Below are 17341 nucleotides of genomic sequence, written 5' to 3'. Positions count from 1 at the left end.
ACTCGTGATCGTCCTATCGAACTATAAACTCTACAAAACACTCTCGTATTTACGACTTACGCCAAGGGATTTTTCCTGTTGGTTTGATGTGAAAAAGTTAAGAAATGAAGGAAGAGTAGAGACGATATTTAAAGAGCCGGAGAAGATCCACTTCTTGCAACAGCTGCTGCACGTGGGCGAGAATTTCGCGGAGATCGAGGGAAGTTGAGTTTTGAAACTTCTTCCTCAAGACTCTCTCTCTTATCTCGTTTAAAACTTTCTAGAGGATAAAACGCATGACGTTTTTTATTTCCTAGACAAATTACTTGTCGTTTTAAATAAAATTGTATGCTGTTTTTCCCCGAAATAAATGGCAAAACGTTGAGCTTAACTTGGTCCAAAAAGAATATTTTTATCGGGCCAGAGGCCCTCCACCCAAGCCCAAGCCCAAGTCGACACCCACGCCGAGCCGAGCCGGCCGGACGGCGGCGCGCGCGCACGTGGGGAGCCTTTCTCTCTCACCAAGCCGTTTACACACTCATGTAATTAAGCCTTATTTATACTACTCTGAAATGTTCAAGAGGATAAAACGCATGACGTTTTTTATTTCTTAGACAAACTACTTGTCGTTTTAAATAAAATTGTTTGCTGTTTTTTCCCGAAATAAATGGTAAAACATTGAGCTTAACTTGATCCAAAAAAAAATATTTTTATCGGGCCAGAGGCCTTCCACCCAAGCCCAAGCCCAAGTCCACGCCCACGCCGAGCCGAACCGGCCGGACGGCGGCGGCGCGCACGCGCGGGGAGCCTTTCTCTCTCACCAAGCCGCTTACACACTCATGTAATTAAGCCTTATTTATACTACTCTGAAATGTTCAAGAGGATAAAACGCATGACGTTTTTTATTTCTTAGACAAACTACTTGTCGTTTTAAATAAAATTGTATGCTGTTTTTTCCCGAAATAAATGGCAAAACATTAAACTTAACTTGGTCCAAAAAAAATATTTTTATCGGGCTAGAGGCCCTCCACCCAAGCCCAGACCCTCCAAACCCAAGCCGACACCGCGCCGGCCTGACGGCGGCAACGGCACCGGCATGGGGAGCCTTTCTCTCTCACCAAGCAGTTTCACATTCATGTAATTAAGCCTTATTTATACTACTCTGAAATGTTCAACTTACCCGATGTGGGACAAAGTTGATGTTGTACATTTGACAGTGTTATACATTTCAAGTTCATCACTTCATCACGTTCTTTCTCATTCAATTTAGCTTTGTTTTTGACATATGAATATACTGGATTGTAGTGCTCGTTTCAAGCTTTCCAACGAGCTAATAATCCGGTCATGAAGACCACCGGTTTGGCCGGAAAAGCCACCAGAAAAGTCAAAAAGTCAGCCTTCATATTCTGTTTAAAAAACAGAGTTCCAACCGATATCACAGATCCAGTTTCAATATCTTGGTTTCTCGGCTGTGTTCTGTCTCTCGTATGCACATCAGAGCTTTGGCTTGTGTTGTTCCTTAGTGTTTTGGTTGTCTTTTGGTCGGGCATCCGATAGATCTTACGGCATGGAATGGAGGATGGTTATGGAGCTTAAAGACTGTGTTAAGCTCCATAACCATCCTCCATTCCGAGCTTAAAGACTGTGCTCTTAACTGGGCCTCGTGGTCTGGTGGTAAAGGAACCTCGGCTGAGGTGCCCGCCATCACGTGTTCGAGCTCCGACCACAGCGAATTTAACATGGTTTCCGTTTGGCCTCCAGGACCTTCCACGTTAGTTCCGGTTGGACGCGGTGGAATAGTCAGATACCTGGATTATCAGAAAGAAAAAAAAAAAAGACTGTGTTCTTCTCTGGCCACCGTAAGTATGTTTCTCCACTTGAGCAGATGGTGATGTTTGGATCCTAAGCCATGGTGCTTCTCGCATGATGCAAAGGCTGTTTTCTCCAGCCTTTTTGGGTCCATCATGGTTGTCCCAAAGTGGTGAGATTTTCAGTATTATTGTAGTAGTGTGTCTACTATCATATTATTTTTCATGGTCTTTGGGGCTTACTGGATTTTCATTCTCCTTTGTTGTAACGAATTGGTGGGATTAACTTTCTTTGAGATTGAACCTTTTAAAAGCTAAGTTATTTTCAAACCACTAATGTGGATAAAGAAGAGCCAAGCAGTTTAGAGAGTTCAAAGTCATGGTTTAGCAACAAATGAGATGACATCAAATTTAGAAATTGTCAACGGTCTCTTGACGAGTTTCCATTGCAGAGAGGGTGTAAAATTTCAATCCTTGATAGTTGAAGAAGCACTAGCCTCTCCTCCAGGCTTCTATTAGAACACATATATACCATCGTGAAACTGTTGTCTTCGTTGTGTGTAGAGAGCGTTTATGTTTCCTTGATTTGGATGGCTTTTTGTTATATTATCTTATGACATACCTATTCGTATGGTTTTATGCTTTGTTTTTGTTGTTGTTGTAATACTCTTTTTTTTTTTGGCCCTGTGGCTCAGTCTCAGTAAGAAACACAGCGTTGAAAAAAAAGATAAGTATATACTGGGGAGCCGATTATTAAGTGATAGTTTGAGAAAGAAGAGAAAGAAAAGTATAAAATCTCTCCAATTTAAGAAAAAATGAGATTTGGAACATGGTATACGGGGCCCCACATTCACCCCCATAACTAAAATGGAAAACAAGCACCGTCCCGTAGATAAAACCACAGCCGTTAGATTTTGACATCACGAGAGAGGAAGATTAATCTCCAGCGTTCTTTTTGTTGTTGTTGTTAATTTTAACATAATCTTGTGATTAACCCGTTTGTGAAATAACGAATATTAATCAAAAGTTGTAAATCTCTCTCTCTCTCTCTCTCTCCTTCAACAGTAGCTCCGACTAACATATACGTCTCCGAATAAGTCGATTCTTCATCGAACGCATTCATCATCTTCTTCCTTCCTTGGGAGTTTCCGGAGAGACTAAAGTCAATCCAAAGTCTCCTTCGTTTCTTCTTGGCGAATGCTAAACTAGATTCTCGCTACTATTCGATTTTTTCGTTTTCTCGGATTATCATATCGAGGTAATTGCTACTCTCTCTCTCTCTCTCTCGGATCTAATCATGATCTCTCGATTTCTCCCTTGATTTAGGCTTTTTTTTTTTTTTTGCGTGATGAAACTTGAATGCGATTAGCTAGAACTTAATACTTTTGATTTTCTTTTCAGATTTAGTTTTCAATGGAATCACTCAGTTGCGTGCGGGATACTTGAGAGTGTATTGAACTCAGTATCTTGACTATCGAACAGCTGGTATTGAATTGGTTGTGACTATCGAACAACCTTGGTTTATTAGTAGCTATTTAGCTTTGGTTTTGGAGAAGAAGCGTTGAGGAAGATGGCAAAGATGATAAACAAGACGCTTGTGCTAACATATATCTACTTACTCATCTACGTTCTTCTCTCTTCCGGTGTCATACTCTACAACAAGGTCATTTCTCTATTCTCTTTATTTATTTATTGTTTCTCTCTTCGATTTTGCATGTCATAGATTATTGTATCTCTTCATACTAGAATTGAGATTTGAAGTTGTTTAACAATTAAATCACCATACGAACATACTTCACAGGCCCCTTTAATTGTTTTTGTATATGTGCATGTCATAGTTTGTGTATCTATTACCCTGACTTTAATTTGCTCCTATCGGTATATGCAGTGGGTTCTATCTCCCAAATACTTCAACTTTCCGCTTCCTATTACATTGACTATGATCCACATGGGCTTTTCTGGATTTGTGGCCTTCCTTCTTATTCGTGTATTCAAGGTTTTTTAAACTCTTTGTTGTTAATTATTTACACTTCCGTTCAACCTCTGTAATTGTCTAGTAATAAGTATCTTATCTTCTTCTATAATGTAGGTTGTCTCTCCTGTTAAAATGACATTCGAAATGTAAGCTTACTTCTTTCCTCCCTTTCTAATGTAATTTCCATTTTGTATTTCTTCTTATAACATGTTTTCCTGGATACCAGATACGTGACCTGTGTCGTACCTATAAGCGCATTCTTTGCATCCAGCCTCTGGTTAGTCTTTGTTGCAAATACAGTGGGACGTATTAAGCCTATAGATGTTCTTTTCTCTAGAACAGTACATATCAAATGCTGAGTTTGTTTACTCTCTTTTACAGGTTTGGAAACACTGCATATTTGCACATTTCAGTTGCCTTCATACAGATGCTCAAAGCACTAAGTATGTGAACTTTCTTTTGGATCAAAGCCCATATTAGTACATGAATCTTTTTGACCATATTGCTAAAGCTTACTTGAATATGGAATGACAGTGCCGGTAGCCACATTTATCATGGCCATTGTTTGTGGCACTGACAACGCAAGGTGCGACGTGTTCATGAACATGCTGCTCGTCAGTGTTGGAGTTGTGATATCCTCCTATGGAGAAATTAATTTCAACATAATTGGCACGGTCTACCAGGTCATGGGGATTTTTGCTGAGGCACTTAGACTGGTGCTTACTCAAGTTCTTCTTCAGAAAAAGGGCTTGACATTAAACCCGGTCACAAGCTTATACTATATAGCTCCCTGCAGGTACACAATCCTCTGAAAACTGACTTCTATCCAGACTTCTAATATTTCATTGACTTGATTTGACTTGTTGGTCTTTTATATGTCTTATATTCTATTCGTTTGGATGTTTGCCTATGTCATGTATTATTTCTTGCTAAGATGCAAGGAGTCTCCTTTGCTACACGCTAAACATGTTGTGTTTTCCCTTGAATTTGTGTAGCTTTGTTTTCCTGTCCTTGCCTTGGTATGTACTGGAGAAACCGAACATAGAAGTCTCGCAGATCCAATTCAACTTCTGGATATTTTTCTCGAACGCCCTCTGCGCACTTGCCTTGAACTTCTCCATATTCTTAGTAATAGGAAGAACAGGAGCAGTAACCATGAGGGTTGCTGGCGTTCTCAAAGACTGGATTCTCATAGCTCTCTCCACTGTCATATTTCCTGAGTCCACAATCACCGGTCTGAACATTATTGGATACGGAATAGGTTTGTTCTTTGTTTTTGTTACAAATTGGTATAAAGCTCTTAAATTTGCATGTGCATTGTATAATTTTATATCTACTTTTGTTGATGCAGCACTATGTGGGGTTGTAATGTACAATTACATAAAAATCAAGGATGTGAAAGCGACTCAACCAATCACTGATAGCCTCCCAGATCGAATCACAAAGGTACAGTCAATTAATCTGTTTAATGACGCTGCTCTCTGTGGGGTAGTGAGTATTGATTATATGATTCACAATAATTGAGCAGGATTGGAAGGAGAAGAGGTCGTCGGATGGTGAGAGTCCCAGAGGAGGAGTAGAGCTTAATGATGAGGAAGCTCCTTTGATAACGTCTTCACGGTTGTCACATATCGGGCGGACACAGCTCGGAAGCCACACTGCTGTCTGAGCAACGTACAGATGAGACTGAGATAGACTCATATGTTGTCTCACTTCTCAGGTCAAAATGTCTTCTTATCTCTTTTGAAACCCAACATTTGCTAAATATATTTTTACCTTGAGATTATTACTTAACATTGTTTAGTTCTTAAAAAAAATACAAAATCTTCTGGCAAAGTTTTAAATGTTTTCTTCCACCAGACACATTAGCTCAGGCCTCTTGGTATTTATGATACAAACAGTTTTTGACTTCTGAGTGTGTGCAGTACCCCCTGGATTTGATTTGAATTTTATACTTGTTCTTCAATTTATCAGTTTTGAGTGCTATCAAGGTATACAAGACGAATCAGTGGACTACATATATTTTTGAAAAGAATAATATTAGTTAGAACTAAAACTTTTACATACGGGCATAGGATTAAAAGAATGATGATGTAATACAAAACCACTAATGTAACACAAAGTTTAATGTGTACGAAACCCTTCTCGACCATGGAGTCCTTTGCTCGGTCCAACCGGTCCAACTAAAAGTACTCTGGTCTGGATTCCTCAAGTATAATAGCCTTCTCGATCGCATCGCGCTGGAGGACCTATTCCAGGGATGTCTCTAATATCTTTGTTGTTTGGGTTCACGATCTACCATTTTTATACAAGTAGAGTTAGAAACCCAAACTTTATATGAAAAATTGGAGAGCACAATGGTGGTTACCTTCACTACGATAATGGCTATAACACAGCAAACAATTAGAAACAGGAACATCATTATGCATTTATCTGTAGCTACCTGAAGATTAGACAGTTTTATTAACTTTTGTAGCGTGTGAGAAACTTATGTCCTATGAGAGATTAGATTATACAAACCTGTCTTCCCTATCTCTTTCACCAGCTGCGAGGGTTTCTTGATAGAGAACTGGATCGTGTCTAGCTCGTTCACAACCCGCCCCCATTTGATCAGTCTAAAATTTCTAGGTCAGTGCGCCTCATAAGAATATGAGGACAAGATGGTGCATGCTTTGTGTTACATGGCCCTTTAGATTAGCTGCAGTCTGTGTACCAATTTCCAATGTGTGATGAACAACCTGAAAAGAAACACAAAGTGTTATCTAGAGATACATCATCAAAGACCCAAGTGGAATACACTTCTTTCCTGTGTAACTTAGCTGTTTAGAGCGTTCAATAGCCTGGTTGGTCTCGTCCATTCTAGTAGATGATTTAACTATTCTAGAACATGTAGCGCAGCAAGCAGTTTTAGGCTTCCAATAGCAAACTCATACTCTGGTCGCCAAAGAAAATCATCTGAAAACACTCAACCGATGTAGACAGAGACTCACATGAAGCCATGTGGACGTTTTCTTCAGCTGTGGGTTCGCCGGCGCTATCAAAAAGCTCAACTTTCTTGTTGCCGAGTACTGTATTCAAGTCCCTGAATGAATTCACACAAAACAAACATCTTAAATACATTTTCTAAATTTTTTTTTTTTTTTTCAAAAGACAGAGAAACCAAATGCTCATCGGCAGGTCGGAAGCCATATCTGCCTCACTGGTGGCATGGCTATCTTTGTAATTATTTGGTTATTTGAAAACATTTAATATAATTATTTAAAATAGCCGTTCGATAAAAATTAAATAAAAAGGGAAAAGGTAAAGCGGATTGATTCTTGAGATATTTTCTTCGTGGCTTTGCGTTTTGCTTCGTAGTCGAGGCGAGAGGGTCTCTTCTGGGTCAGCCAGCCACAGTAAGTCTTTGTTTCTTCTTCGTTCCGTTTGATTCTCTTTCTCTCGTTTCTGCTTTGTGCTGCGCTTCTCTCTCAACTCCGAATTGATTCAGTTCAATTCTACTTTGCTTCCTTTGTTTCCTGTTGATTCTAATGCTGCTTTGTATTTGAGATTGCTTCGGATCCAGATAATCGTTGAGGCACAAGAGAGAGAAACGAAACACGACGGAGAAAGAAAGAACGAGAGAGAGATTTGATTCTCAGTGACCTTCGAAAGATTTTTTATTTTGACTGCTCGTTTCGTAATTGAACCGTACCAAACCAGAATAAACCGGGACACAATAATTTTGATTAGTTATTTTATTCTCTCATCAAAAAAGGGGGCCCAGAGATCAAAGACTCTTCTGGTACTCGGAGACATCAGCTTTTTTGGATCTTCTGATTTTTTCGATTAGGGTCTCCTCTACCACCTGTGAGTGTAGTTTGTGATTTTCTATTGCGTTGCTATTGGTTCTTTGTCCTCCTTTGTAGCTCATACACTTCTGTTTGATTCACAAAAAAAAAAAAAAAAAAAAATCTCTGATTAGGTTAGGCTTTAGAGTCCTAACGTTCGTCTGTTTACTGTTTAGTTTCAGTATTGGTACGGTACACACAAGTAAATAAAGAACAGTGGGAGTTATAGAAATTGAGTTTGCTTTCAGGTCTTCTCTGTAGAATAGATATGCCAAGGAAACCATTCTCTAGTACTCAGCGATTATTTGGGTATCCTGAATCTTAATGATCCTGTTTCATTGTTTTTCTCTCTGCCAAGTTTAAAGTTATGGCACTAGTGAAAGAGGACCGCTGCGAGGAGTCTCATAAGTATATGGGTTTTGCTCTGCACCAGGTAAACACTAGTACTGCTTCCATTATTACTCCAAAAGTTTGTTGCTTTTTTTTAGAGTTACAATGTTTGATTTACATGGACTGCAGGCTAAGCTTGCTCTAGAAGCTCTTGAAGTTCCCGTGGGGTAACTTTGCTTCATCCCAGTTTGTGTTTCTCTCCACCATTATCTATTAATTTCTTATCTTTTTGTTTGTCTGGATCAGATGTGTCATTCTTGAGGAGGGTAACATCATCGCTTCAGGGCGAAACCGAACTAATGAGACACGCAATGTAATCTTTCAATACTACTTTCACTACTTCCAGAAACATAAAACAATGTGATGATATAGAGTGTCTGTTGGTCACTTCATCTAAACTATCAAGTCGTTTGTTTTAATTTTGTTCGAAAAGGCCACAAGACATGCAGAGATGGAAGCAATCGATGAACTTATTGGACAATGGCAGAAAGATAGGCTCTCACCTTCACAAGTCGCTGAGAAATTCTCGAAGTGCGTTCTTTACGTAACATGTGAACCTTGCATAATGTGTGCATCTGCCTTATCGTTTCTCGGTATGGTTCCTTAATCCGAACTTGACCATTTTTTTGTTTGATTTGTTCTTGATATGATATTCTTTTTAATCAAAGGTATAAAGGAAGTGTATTATGGATGCGGAAATGATAAATTTGGGGGTTGTGGTTCCATATTGTCACTTCACATAGGGAGTTCTCAGACGTAAGATTATCCATCTCTAGGTTCGAAGATCACTACAGCCTTATTATAAAGAAACTGCCTTGTTAAATTGAAGTTTGTGATCTTTGTTTTTTTAATATAGTGAACAAGGTCAAGGAAAAAAAGGGTACAAGTGCAGAGGAGGAATAATGGCAGAGGAAGCTGTCTCTCTTTTCAAATGTTTCTATGAGCAAGGCAATCCCAACGGTAACCATTCTCATCTTTAACTCCAGTTATGTTCTTTGCTGAAACATCTTTAAAAAGAGTTTTTTTTTTCTTCTGTTTTAGCCCCAAAGCCACACCGTCCTGTAGTTCAAAGAGAGATGGCTTAGAGGCGAACATGTTGCGAAAATTGGTGTTTTTAACTAGGATATGAAGAAGTTGAGGTAGAGTTTGTCGAATGATGATTCTACATATGGAACGTTATCAGTTATATCCAATACATATGTATAACCTCTTAAGTTGGATATTTCAGTTTTGAGCTATTTAAGGAATTAGCTGCTGTTTGTAACTTTTTTCTTGTGTTGGTAGATGATTAGACATGACCATCATGAGAAGTAGAAAAGGTGAACTCTGTTTTCTATCCATAAACACTCTAACAGACTTGTTCTTTTACTATCCGTATTGGTTGTTATGGTTAATTTATCAACTAAAACCCCCCAAGTGTTCAAAATCCAATGCATACATGCATAGTTGATCTTAATAACTAAAAAAGAGATAGCAAGCTGTATGGGGAAGGACGGCACTTCTTTTCGTGGCGGGGCTAGGAATATGGAATGACAGTGCCGGTAGCAACATTTATCATGGCCATTGTTTGTGGCACTGACAACGCAAGGTGCGACGTGTTCATGAACATGCTGCTCGTCAGTGTTGGAGTTGTGATATCCTCCTATGGAGAAATTAATTTCAACATAATTGGCACGGTCTACCAGGTCATGGGGATTTTTGCTGAGGCACTTAGACTGGTGCTAACTCAAGTTCTTCTTCAGAAAAAGGGCTTGACATTAAATCCGGTCACAAGCTTATACTATATAGCTCCCTGCAGGTACACAATCCTCTGAAAACTGACTTGTATCCAGACTTCTAATATTTCATTGACTTGATTTGACTTGTTGGTCTTTTATATGTCTTATATATTCTATTTGCCTAGATCATGTATTATTTCTTGCTAAGATGCAAGGAGTCTCCTTTGCTACACGCTAAACATGTTGTGTTTTCCCTTGAATTTGTGTAGCTTTGTTTTCCTGTCCTTGCCTTGGTATGTACTGGAGAAACCGAACATAGAAGTCTCGCAGATCCAATTCAACTTCTGGATATTTTTCTCGAACGCCCTCTGCGCACTTGCCTTGAACTTCTCCATATTCTTAGTAATAGGAAGAACAGGAGCAGTAACCATGAGGGTTGCTGGCGTTCTCAAAGACTGGATTCTCATAGCTCTCTCCACTGTCATATTTCCTGAGTCCACAATCACCGGTCTGAACATTATTGGATACGGAATAGGTTTGTTCTTTGTTTTTGTTACAAATTGGTATAAAGCTCTTAAATTCTCATGTGCATTGTATAATTTTATATCTACTTTTGTTGATGCAGCACTATGTGGGGTTGTAATGTACAATTACATAAAAATCAAGGATGTGAAAGCGACGCAACCAATCACTGATAGCCTCCCAGATCGAATCACAAAGGTACAGTCAATTAATCTGTTTTATGGCGCTGCTCTCTCTGGGGTAGTGAGTAGTGATTATGATTCACAATAATTGAGCAGGATTGGAAGGAGAAGAGGTCGTCGGATGGTGAGAGTCCCAGAGGAGGAGTAGAGCTTAATGATGAGGAAGCTCCTTTGATAACGTCTTCACGGTTGTCACATATCGGGCGGACACAGCTCGGAAGCCACACTGCTGTCGGAAGCAACGTACAGATGAGACTGAGACAGACTCATATGTTGTCTCACTTCTCAGGTGAAAATGTCTTCTTATCTCTTTTGGAACCCAACATTTTCTAAATATATTTTTACCTTGAGATTATTACTTAACATTGTTTAGTTCGTAAAAAAATACAAAATCTTCTGGCAAAGTTATAAATGTTTTCTTCCACCAGACACATTAGCTCAGGCCTCTTGGTATTTATGATACAAACAGTTTTTGACTTCTGAGTGTGTGCAGTACCCCTGGATTTGATTTGAATTTTATACTTGTTCTTCTGTTTATAAAACTTTGAAAACTATCAAGGTATACAAGACAAATCAGTGAATAAGAGATATTTTTTGAAAAGAATAATATTAGTGAGAACTTGTTATGAAACTTTTACAAACGGGCATAGGGTTAAAAGAATGATGATATAATACAAACCACTAATCGGAACTCTGATTCAAATTAACATCAAAGCATACATGTAACACAAAGTGTAATGTGTACCAAACCCTTCTCGACCATGGAGTGTCCTTTCTCAGTCTAGCCAAAAGCTGATGTACTTTAGTCTGGATTCCTAAAGTATAATAGCCTTCTCGATTGCGCTGGAGGAGCTAATCACTGGATGTCTCTAATGTCTTTGTTGCTTGGTTCACGATCTACCATCTAAACTATTAAAACAGAAGTACAAATAGTACTTAGTCCCGAGCTTTCCTCAAAAATTACAAGAAAATGCCACTGGGCTTATACACAGTCATTTAATAAAATTAATAAACTATCTAATTAAATTTAATCCGCTTGAACCTGAGATAACTCGAAACAAAACCGACCGAACCTAATCTTACGTGAACCCAATCTTTCGTGTTTCCATACCTAGAATAATGACAATTAACTGCACAAAATCAAATTAGCCAAAATCAAATTCTTATTTTCCTAAACTCAATAATCAACCAAAACTGTTTCATATTTCAACGTACTTTTATCATAACAAAAAGGATATCAATTAACTAACAAAATCTCAATATTCTGTTATTTAAACTTGCAAATCACGTTGTGCGAATCTTTAAAACGAATGTTCTGGTTATTACGATGATTTAATACAAAAAGAATATTCAGTATATAATTCAAAACCATATATTCTCTTTTCAATTCATTCCATTCACAACTAACAAAATATTTTCTATAACTCTCCTATATTACCTACTGTACGGAAGCCAACTATATATACCTCATCTCTATTGTGTCAAAAGAAAAGCATTGAACAAATTTTCAACCTAAACATGTCTTCAGCGATAACTTTTACTCTTCCCACAAAAGTCAGACCTGTTAAAAACTCATGGAAGCAAAACACATCTTTGGTGGAGATACCTTCGAGATGGTTTTAGCCGACCAAATGGTAGCTTTCTTTCTAAACGTTTATTAACTTCAATTGCTTAGTTTCTTATACTGTTAGGTAACAAGATCCATGGTAAATAAGCCTATAATAAGATTATTTTTTCTTTTGATTTACACAAACATATATATTTTCAAAAGGGAATTCGACCAAAAAAAAACCTCAACTTTACACGAATTGCCAAAACAAACATGAACTTTGGGGCTGGCCAAAAAAACACCAAACTTTCATTGACTTTAGAATTAATTAACAATGTTTTCGCTGACTTGCCAATTTAGCACGCCGTCAACAAATTTAACAGAAATATTTGACGTCGTTTATTGTTGACGTTAAGTGAAACGACGTCGTTTTACACGATTTGAAATTAAAAATATGTAAACCCCTGGATTCGAACCCAGGTTGGTTGGTCAAATGGGAAGGTATTTTACCACTGGACTACTGGCACTTTCAATGTACTTACTAACATGTTTACTTTTATTTGGTACATATTAAATATAAAAAATTCTCTAAAAACTTAATAAGATCTTTAAAATTCCAAAAATTAAAAAATAAAGAAGATTTTTATAAAATTAATTTAGAAATTAAAATTAAAAATAAAATTTTATTTTTCTTTTTAAAAAATAAAAACTCTTCCAAAATTTTCTAAAAACTTAAAAAGATCTTTAAAATTCCAAAAAATTGAAAAAATAAAGAAATTTTTTATAAAATTAATTTTGAAATTAAAATAGAAAATAAAATTTTATTTTTTCTTTTCAAAAAAAAATAAAAAATCTTCCAAAATTTTCAATTTTTTTAATACATTTGCTAAAAGTTGAAATTAATTATACACACATAAAAAGTTGATAATTCTAACTTTAATTTTTTGCATTTTATTATAATTTTTAAAAATTTGGAATTTTTTTTTAAAAATGAAAATTTTGGAATTTTTTTTTGATTTTTTAAAGAAAAACAAATATTTAATTTTAATTCAAAATTAATTTTATGAAATTTTTGGAAGATTTTTTTATTTTTTTTAAAGAAAAATAATTTTTTATTTTTTTTAAAGAAAAATAAAATTTTATTTTCAATTTTAATTTCAAAATTTATGTTATAAAAAATTTCTTTATTTTTTTCAATTTTTTGGAATTTAAAGTTCGTTTTAATTTTTTAGAAAATTTTGGAAGAATTTTTATTTTTTAAAAAGAAAAATAAAATTTATTTTCAATTTTAATTTCAAAATTAATTTTATAAAAATCTTCTTTATTTTTTTAATTTTTTTGGAATTTTAAAGATCTTATTAAGTTTTTAGAGAATTTTTTATATTTAATATGTACCAAATAAAAGTAAACATGTTAGTAAGTACATTGAAAGTGCCAGTAGTCCAGTGGTAAAATACCTTCCCATTTGACCAACCAACCTGGGTTCGAATCCAGGGGTTTACATATTTTTAATTTCAAATCGTGTAAAACGACGTCGTTTCATCTCATTTGAAAACGACGTCGTTTCACTTAACGTCAACAATAAACTACGTCAAATATTTCTGTTAAATTTGTTGACGGCGTGCTAAATTGGCAAGTCAGCGAAAACATTTTTAATTAATTCTAAAGTCAATGAAAGTTTGGTGCTTTTTTGGCTAGCCCCAAAGTTCATGTTTGTTTTGGCAATTCGTGTAAAGTTGAGGTTTTTTTTGGCCGAATTCTCATTTTCAAAAGGTCATTTGAATCTATTTTATTTTAAATTTCGGTCTTATATACGACTATCATTAACATGTACCTACAAATGCATCACTTAGTCAAGATGAAACCAAACATATATAGTTAAGGAAAGGTTATTTCAATCTTCTAACTTATTCTAAATCGTTCTACATTGATATCACCTTATGTATTAGGTAAGATAAACAAGTAATTACTAAACAGTGTTTTGTTTCTATTGTTCGGCAAGGTCGCTGTCTTCATTTGCAGCTGGTTTGCTGACACTTGGATCTCAGAACGTCCAATATCATGTGAAACATTAAAAAGGTCAAATATCATCATATGATGATTGTTTAAAAAAATCAACGTAATTCATTTAAAAATAAAGATAGAACGTTTTATAAAACATATGACATACATGATACAATATTATGAAAGGGCAGAAATATTTGACAATTTCTTACCATATGTTTTTTGTCCCTCCACTATGTTTTTTTACAACTGATCCTCATCTTTCTGTCCTTCTCCCTTTTGCTTTTGTGTAACTGGCTATTGTCCCTTTGTTTCTCCAGTAAGAGTAGTTTGTCGATAGTACTAATACTGAACTAGACCTTGACCCGCCCGACCGGGCGGGTATTTATTTTATGTTTTTATTTTTTTTTTGTTTATATTAAATGACGTATTTGTAATATTAAAACATAAATTCATATTGAAAATTAATCTTTATAGTTATAATAAAAATAAAATTAAAAGTTTAATAAAATATTCTGATATAAATTTTAAATTTCGTAATTAAAATAATATAGAGGCGGTCATATTTTTTTCAATTTCAAAATCTAAGCTTCCTTAAAGACAAAGAAAATAAATTTATAAATACATAAAATATATAAACTTATTTGGAACTATAATTTCAATTAAAAGAAATTTGTTAAAGAAAAATAATCTTACTGTTGTTATTTATTTCTAGAGCTTGACCCGTGACCGTATAAATATTTGCTTTCACTTTAATTTTTTTCTTTGTACTAATGGTATAATATATATATGTAAATTAAAATATATTACATAACTGTTAATATAACATTTTTAAACATAACAATTTTATTTATTACTTTGAATAATTATATTTTATGATTTTAATCGTCTATTATATCACAATGTATCATATAAACAAATCCAATATTTATAACTAATTGGACTTATATTATGAAAGCATTATACTAATATATGAATAAACTATTTTATATTTTATTTATATGTTATATAAATTGATTATGATGTGTGATTTTTTATTTTATTATTTATTACTTATAAATATTAAAAATATTGAGTATGTTAATACGAAATATATTAGGAAATTTATTTTGGTTATGATTTGATTTGATAAAGGAAATCTATTATTTAAATTTTGGAAAGATATTAAATGCTTAAATCTATGATTTAAATTAGGAAAAGACAAGCATGCTTAAATATAGGTTCAATATCTCAATGGCATTCTAATGTAAATAAGTAGTAAAACTAAGGGGTATTTCTATTTTGTACTTCTGTTTTAATAAAGTAGATGTATGAAAGCAAATAAGCTATAAGAAAATTGACACTAACTCGGAATAGTATTCATGTACTATTAGACTATCTGAACTTAACTTGCAATGTCGATTCCGTGACTCTTCTTATCACAATACTTGGTTGTTCTAGCATATAAACAATGCTTCTGCAATTAAGTCAACCCAACTTCTCTAATATAGAATGGACATTGATCTACGCCGAAGCTTCTTTAAAGCGAGTTTGAACTTAGCAATCACTGACGATGTGACTTATCTAATCAATATGTATGAAACAATTATTACACGGATCTGAAAAAAATTATCATGCGCTTAAGAACAAAAAGAGACTTTAACCTTGAGAAAATGAAGCGGATCCACTTGCGCCCTTTGATACGAAGATGGAAATCATGTAGATATATCTTACAATCTTTCTTAGGTTCATGAATTGAGAAGAGGAAATAATGTTTCTGCCTCACTGACAAAAAAAAACGAAATACACAGTCTAGGGGAAGATGAATGGTCCGGAAATTTTTTTTTTAGAATTGCATATGGGTTTAGTTGAAGAAATACAATGTCGTGGTCCATTTATTTACTTTGTAAATTATCTTAGCCATTTCATCTAGAAGCTTATGTTAATAGGTTAATTCTAATGTATACACTGTCCATTTATTTACTTATAAATTATTTTACTAATATGATCTATTAGTATGTTAATTGAGCCTGTGCATTAGACTAATATATATACTAAAATGGATTGACAATAGTGAAATTATGAGAAAAATAAAATAAGAGCTTCACCATTATAGCATGTAATATATATATATATATATATATATATATATATATATATATATATATATATGTTCCTATATATATTTTTTAATTTATATTCCAAATTTTTACAATTTACAAATCATTCATATAAACAAACCACTAAAGGAATTTAATATAGGAACATTTAAGATTACAACGTATAAACAATAAAAATGTTATGGGTAGATATGTCATATAAAATCAATATGTAAAATAGCAAATATTATATATATATATATATATAAATTAGTTATTTGTATAAAAAATGACATCTGCGCGTGTGCGCGGGTCAAAGGCTAGTTTGTTTTACAAGTAGAGTCAGAACCCAAACTTCATATGAAAAAATTGGAGAATGCAATAGTTATTAACCTTCACAACAATAATGGCTATAACACCACCTACCATCAGAAACAGGAACATCATTATGCACGTATCTGTAGCTACAGCTTCAGTAGCTTTTGCATTGAGAAACTTATCTCCAGGGAGATTAGATTATGCAAACCTGTCTTTCTATCTCTTTAACCAGCTTTGAAGCTTTCTTGATAGAGAACTGAATTGTGTCTAGGTCATTCCCAACCCGGCCCATTTGATCCGCCTGTCAAATTTATAGGAGGTCAACGTAGTACGCCTCATAGGAATATCAGGACAAGATGGTGAATGCTTTGTGTTACCTGGCCCTTTAAATTAGCTGCGGTTTGAGTATCGATTTCCACTGTCTGATGAACAACCTGAAAAGAAACCCAGTGTTAGCTAGAGATATAGGACCAAAGACCCGAGTGGAGTACACTTCTTTCCTATGTAACGTACCTGTTTAGGGTGTTCAATAGCCTGGTCAGTCTCGTCCATCCTCCTCATTCCAGCATCGACAAGCTCTTGGTTTGACATTGCTATATATATATATATAAACAAAAATCATTAACCCAAAAGCTCGTAGTACAGGATTAACTATTCTAGAACATGTAGCAGCAAGCAGCTTTAGGCTTCCAATAGCAACTTCATGTAGACAGAGACTCACATGAAGACACATTTTCTTCTGCTGTGGGTTCACCTGCTGAATCCAGCTCCCGTACCCAAAAAGATCAACTTTCTTGTTGCCGAGTGTACCTGAAGTCACACAACACAAACATCTTGAATACACTTCCTAAAAGGATCGATGTGAAATAGTATAGGACAATGCAGCTTCTTGGAAATGGCATGACAGGCGTACTCGTTTTTCTTAGTGCAACATAAGAGTTGCGTTTCTTAATCCGTCACATAAATCGGAGGAAATATCAACAAGCAGATT

The 17341-nt window shown here is 35.0% G+C and overlaps 3 protein-coding genes and 2 long non-coding RNA genes across 9 annotated transcripts in view; 2 read left to right on the top strand and 3 right to left on the bottom strand.

Annotated features, from left to right (window-relative positions):
- The window catches only part of LOC106360558 (tRNA-specific adenosine deaminase TAD2), a 98357-nt gene extending 89005 nt beyond the window's left edge, over window positions 1–9352 (top strand). The window contains exons 1-9 of one of the 4 annotated variants that reach the window (XR_002653467.2): window positions 7370–7608; window positions 7948–8022; window positions 8109–8146; window positions 8226–8292; window positions 8413–8572; window positions 8648–8735; window positions 8836–8939; window positions 9021–9118; window positions 9208–9352. Coding sequence is in view for 3 of the 4 variants with exons in the window: in XM_048737597.1 (XP_048593554.1) it covers window positions 7957–8022; window positions 8109–8146; window positions 8226–8292; window positions 8413–8572; window positions 8648–8735; window positions 8836–8939; window positions 9021–9064 (567 nt within the window). In the remaining variant the exon portion in view is untranslated. Of the gene's footprint in view, window positions 1–7138; window positions 7158–7369; window positions 7609–7942; window positions 8023–8108; window positions 8147–8225; window positions 8293–8412; window positions 8573–8647; window positions 8736–8835; window positions 8940–9020 lie in introns of those variants that run through there. The other 3 variants (XM_048737596.1, XM_013800168.3, XM_048737597.1) reach the window with 3 other exon arrangements.
- LOC106355425 (probable sugar phosphate/phosphate translocator At1g48230) lies at window positions 2784–10879 on the top strand. 2 transcript variants are annotated; one of them, XM_048737588.1, is made up of 10 exons: window positions 2784–3045; window positions 3189–3450; window positions 3676–3783; window positions 3877–3908; window positions 3989–4039; window positions 4144–4205; window positions 9516–9777; window positions 9967–10232; window positions 10323–10417; window positions 10498–10879. In XM_048737588.1, exons 2-10 carry the CDS (start codon window positions 3358–3360, stop codon window positions 10732–10734), a joined length of 1206 nt encoding a protein of 401 aa, XP_048593545.1. In that variant the 5' UTR covers window positions 2784–3045; window positions 3189–3357; the 3' UTR covers window positions 10735–10879. The 2 variants fall into 2 exon arrangements, with proteins under 2 accessions (XP_048593545.1, XP_048593546.1); XM_048737589.1 differs by lacking the exons at window positions 9516–9777; window positions 9967–10232; window positions 10323–10417; window positions 10498–10879 and adding exons at window positions 4297–4558; window positions 4758–5023; window positions 5114–5208; window positions 5291–5732 and having other exon boundaries at window positions 2785–3045.
- Window positions 5757–6793, bottom strand: LOC125575384. The gene is made up of 3 exons (XR_007315322.1): window positions 6283–6793; window positions 6131–6205; window positions 5757–6057 (listed from the first exon to the last, which is right to left on the bottom strand). It is a non-coding gene; the product is annotated as an uncharacterized LOC125575384 (long non-coding RNA).
- Window positions 10880–13781: 2902 nt separating the features above from the next.
- LOC106360560 lies at window positions 13782–15953 on the bottom strand. The gene is made up of 3 exons (XR_001272776.3): window positions 15598–15953; window positions 15344–15517; window positions 13782–14302 (listed from the first exon to the last, which is right to left on the bottom strand). It is a non-coding gene; the product is annotated as an uncharacterized LOC106360560 (long non-coding RNA).
- Window positions 15954–16462: 509 nt separating this feature from the next.
- Window positions 16463–16973, bottom strand: LOC106358742 (novel plant SNARE 12-like). Its single transcript, XM_048737602.1, has 3 exons — window positions 16864–16973; window positions 16728–16784; window positions 16463–16651 (listed from the first exon to the last, which is right to left on the bottom strand). The coding sequence occupies exons 1-3, from the start codon at window positions 16939–16941 to the stop codon at window positions 16544–16546; spliced, it is 243 nt and encodes an 80-aa protein (XP_048593559.1). The 5' UTR covers window positions 16942–16973; the 3' UTR covers window positions 16463–16543.
- Between the last annotated feature and the right edge of the window lie 368 nt (window positions 16974–17341).

This window comes from Brassica napus, chromosome A8, assembly GCF_020379485.1.
Source record: "Brassica napus cultivar Da-Ae chromosome A8, Da-Ae, whole genome shotgun sequence".
NCBI lineage: Eukaryota > Viridiplantae > Streptophyta > Magnoliopsida > Brassicales > Brassicaceae > Brassica > Brassica napus.
Note: the sequence above shows the minus strand (reverse complement) of the source record. Positions and strands in the feature narration are given on the sequence as shown.

What these genes read in the sequence shown, in the direction of transcription:
- LOC106355425 (XM_048737588.1), top strand. Translation starts at nt 3,358, where the DNA reads ATGGCAAAGATGATAAACAAGACGCTTGTGCTAACATATATCTACTTA. An exon ending in ACAGATGCTCAAAGCACTAA is followed by an intron (nt 4,206 to 9,515) that starts GTATGTGAACTT and finishes ATGGAATGACAG; the next exon opens with TGCCGGTAGCAACATTTATC. An exon ending in CATTATTGGATACGGAATAG is followed by an intron (nt 10,233 to 10,322) that starts GTTTGTTCTTTG and finishes TTGTTGATGCAG; the next exon opens with CACTATGTGGGGTTGTAATG.
- LOC106358742 (XM_048737602.1), bottom strand. Translation starts at nt 16,941, where the DNA reads ATGTCAAACCAAGAGCTTGTCGATGCTGGAATGAGGAGGATGGACGAG. An exon ending in CTATTGAACACCCTAAACAG is followed by an intron (nt 16,785 to 16,863) that starts GTACGTTACATA and finishes GTTTCTTTTCAG; the next exon opens with GTTGTTCATCAGACAGTGGA. An exon ending in CAGCTAATTTAAAGGGCCAG is followed by an intron (nt 16,652 to 16,727) that starts GTAACACAAAGC and finishes TAAATTTGACAG; the next exon opens with GCGGATCAAATGGGCCGGGT.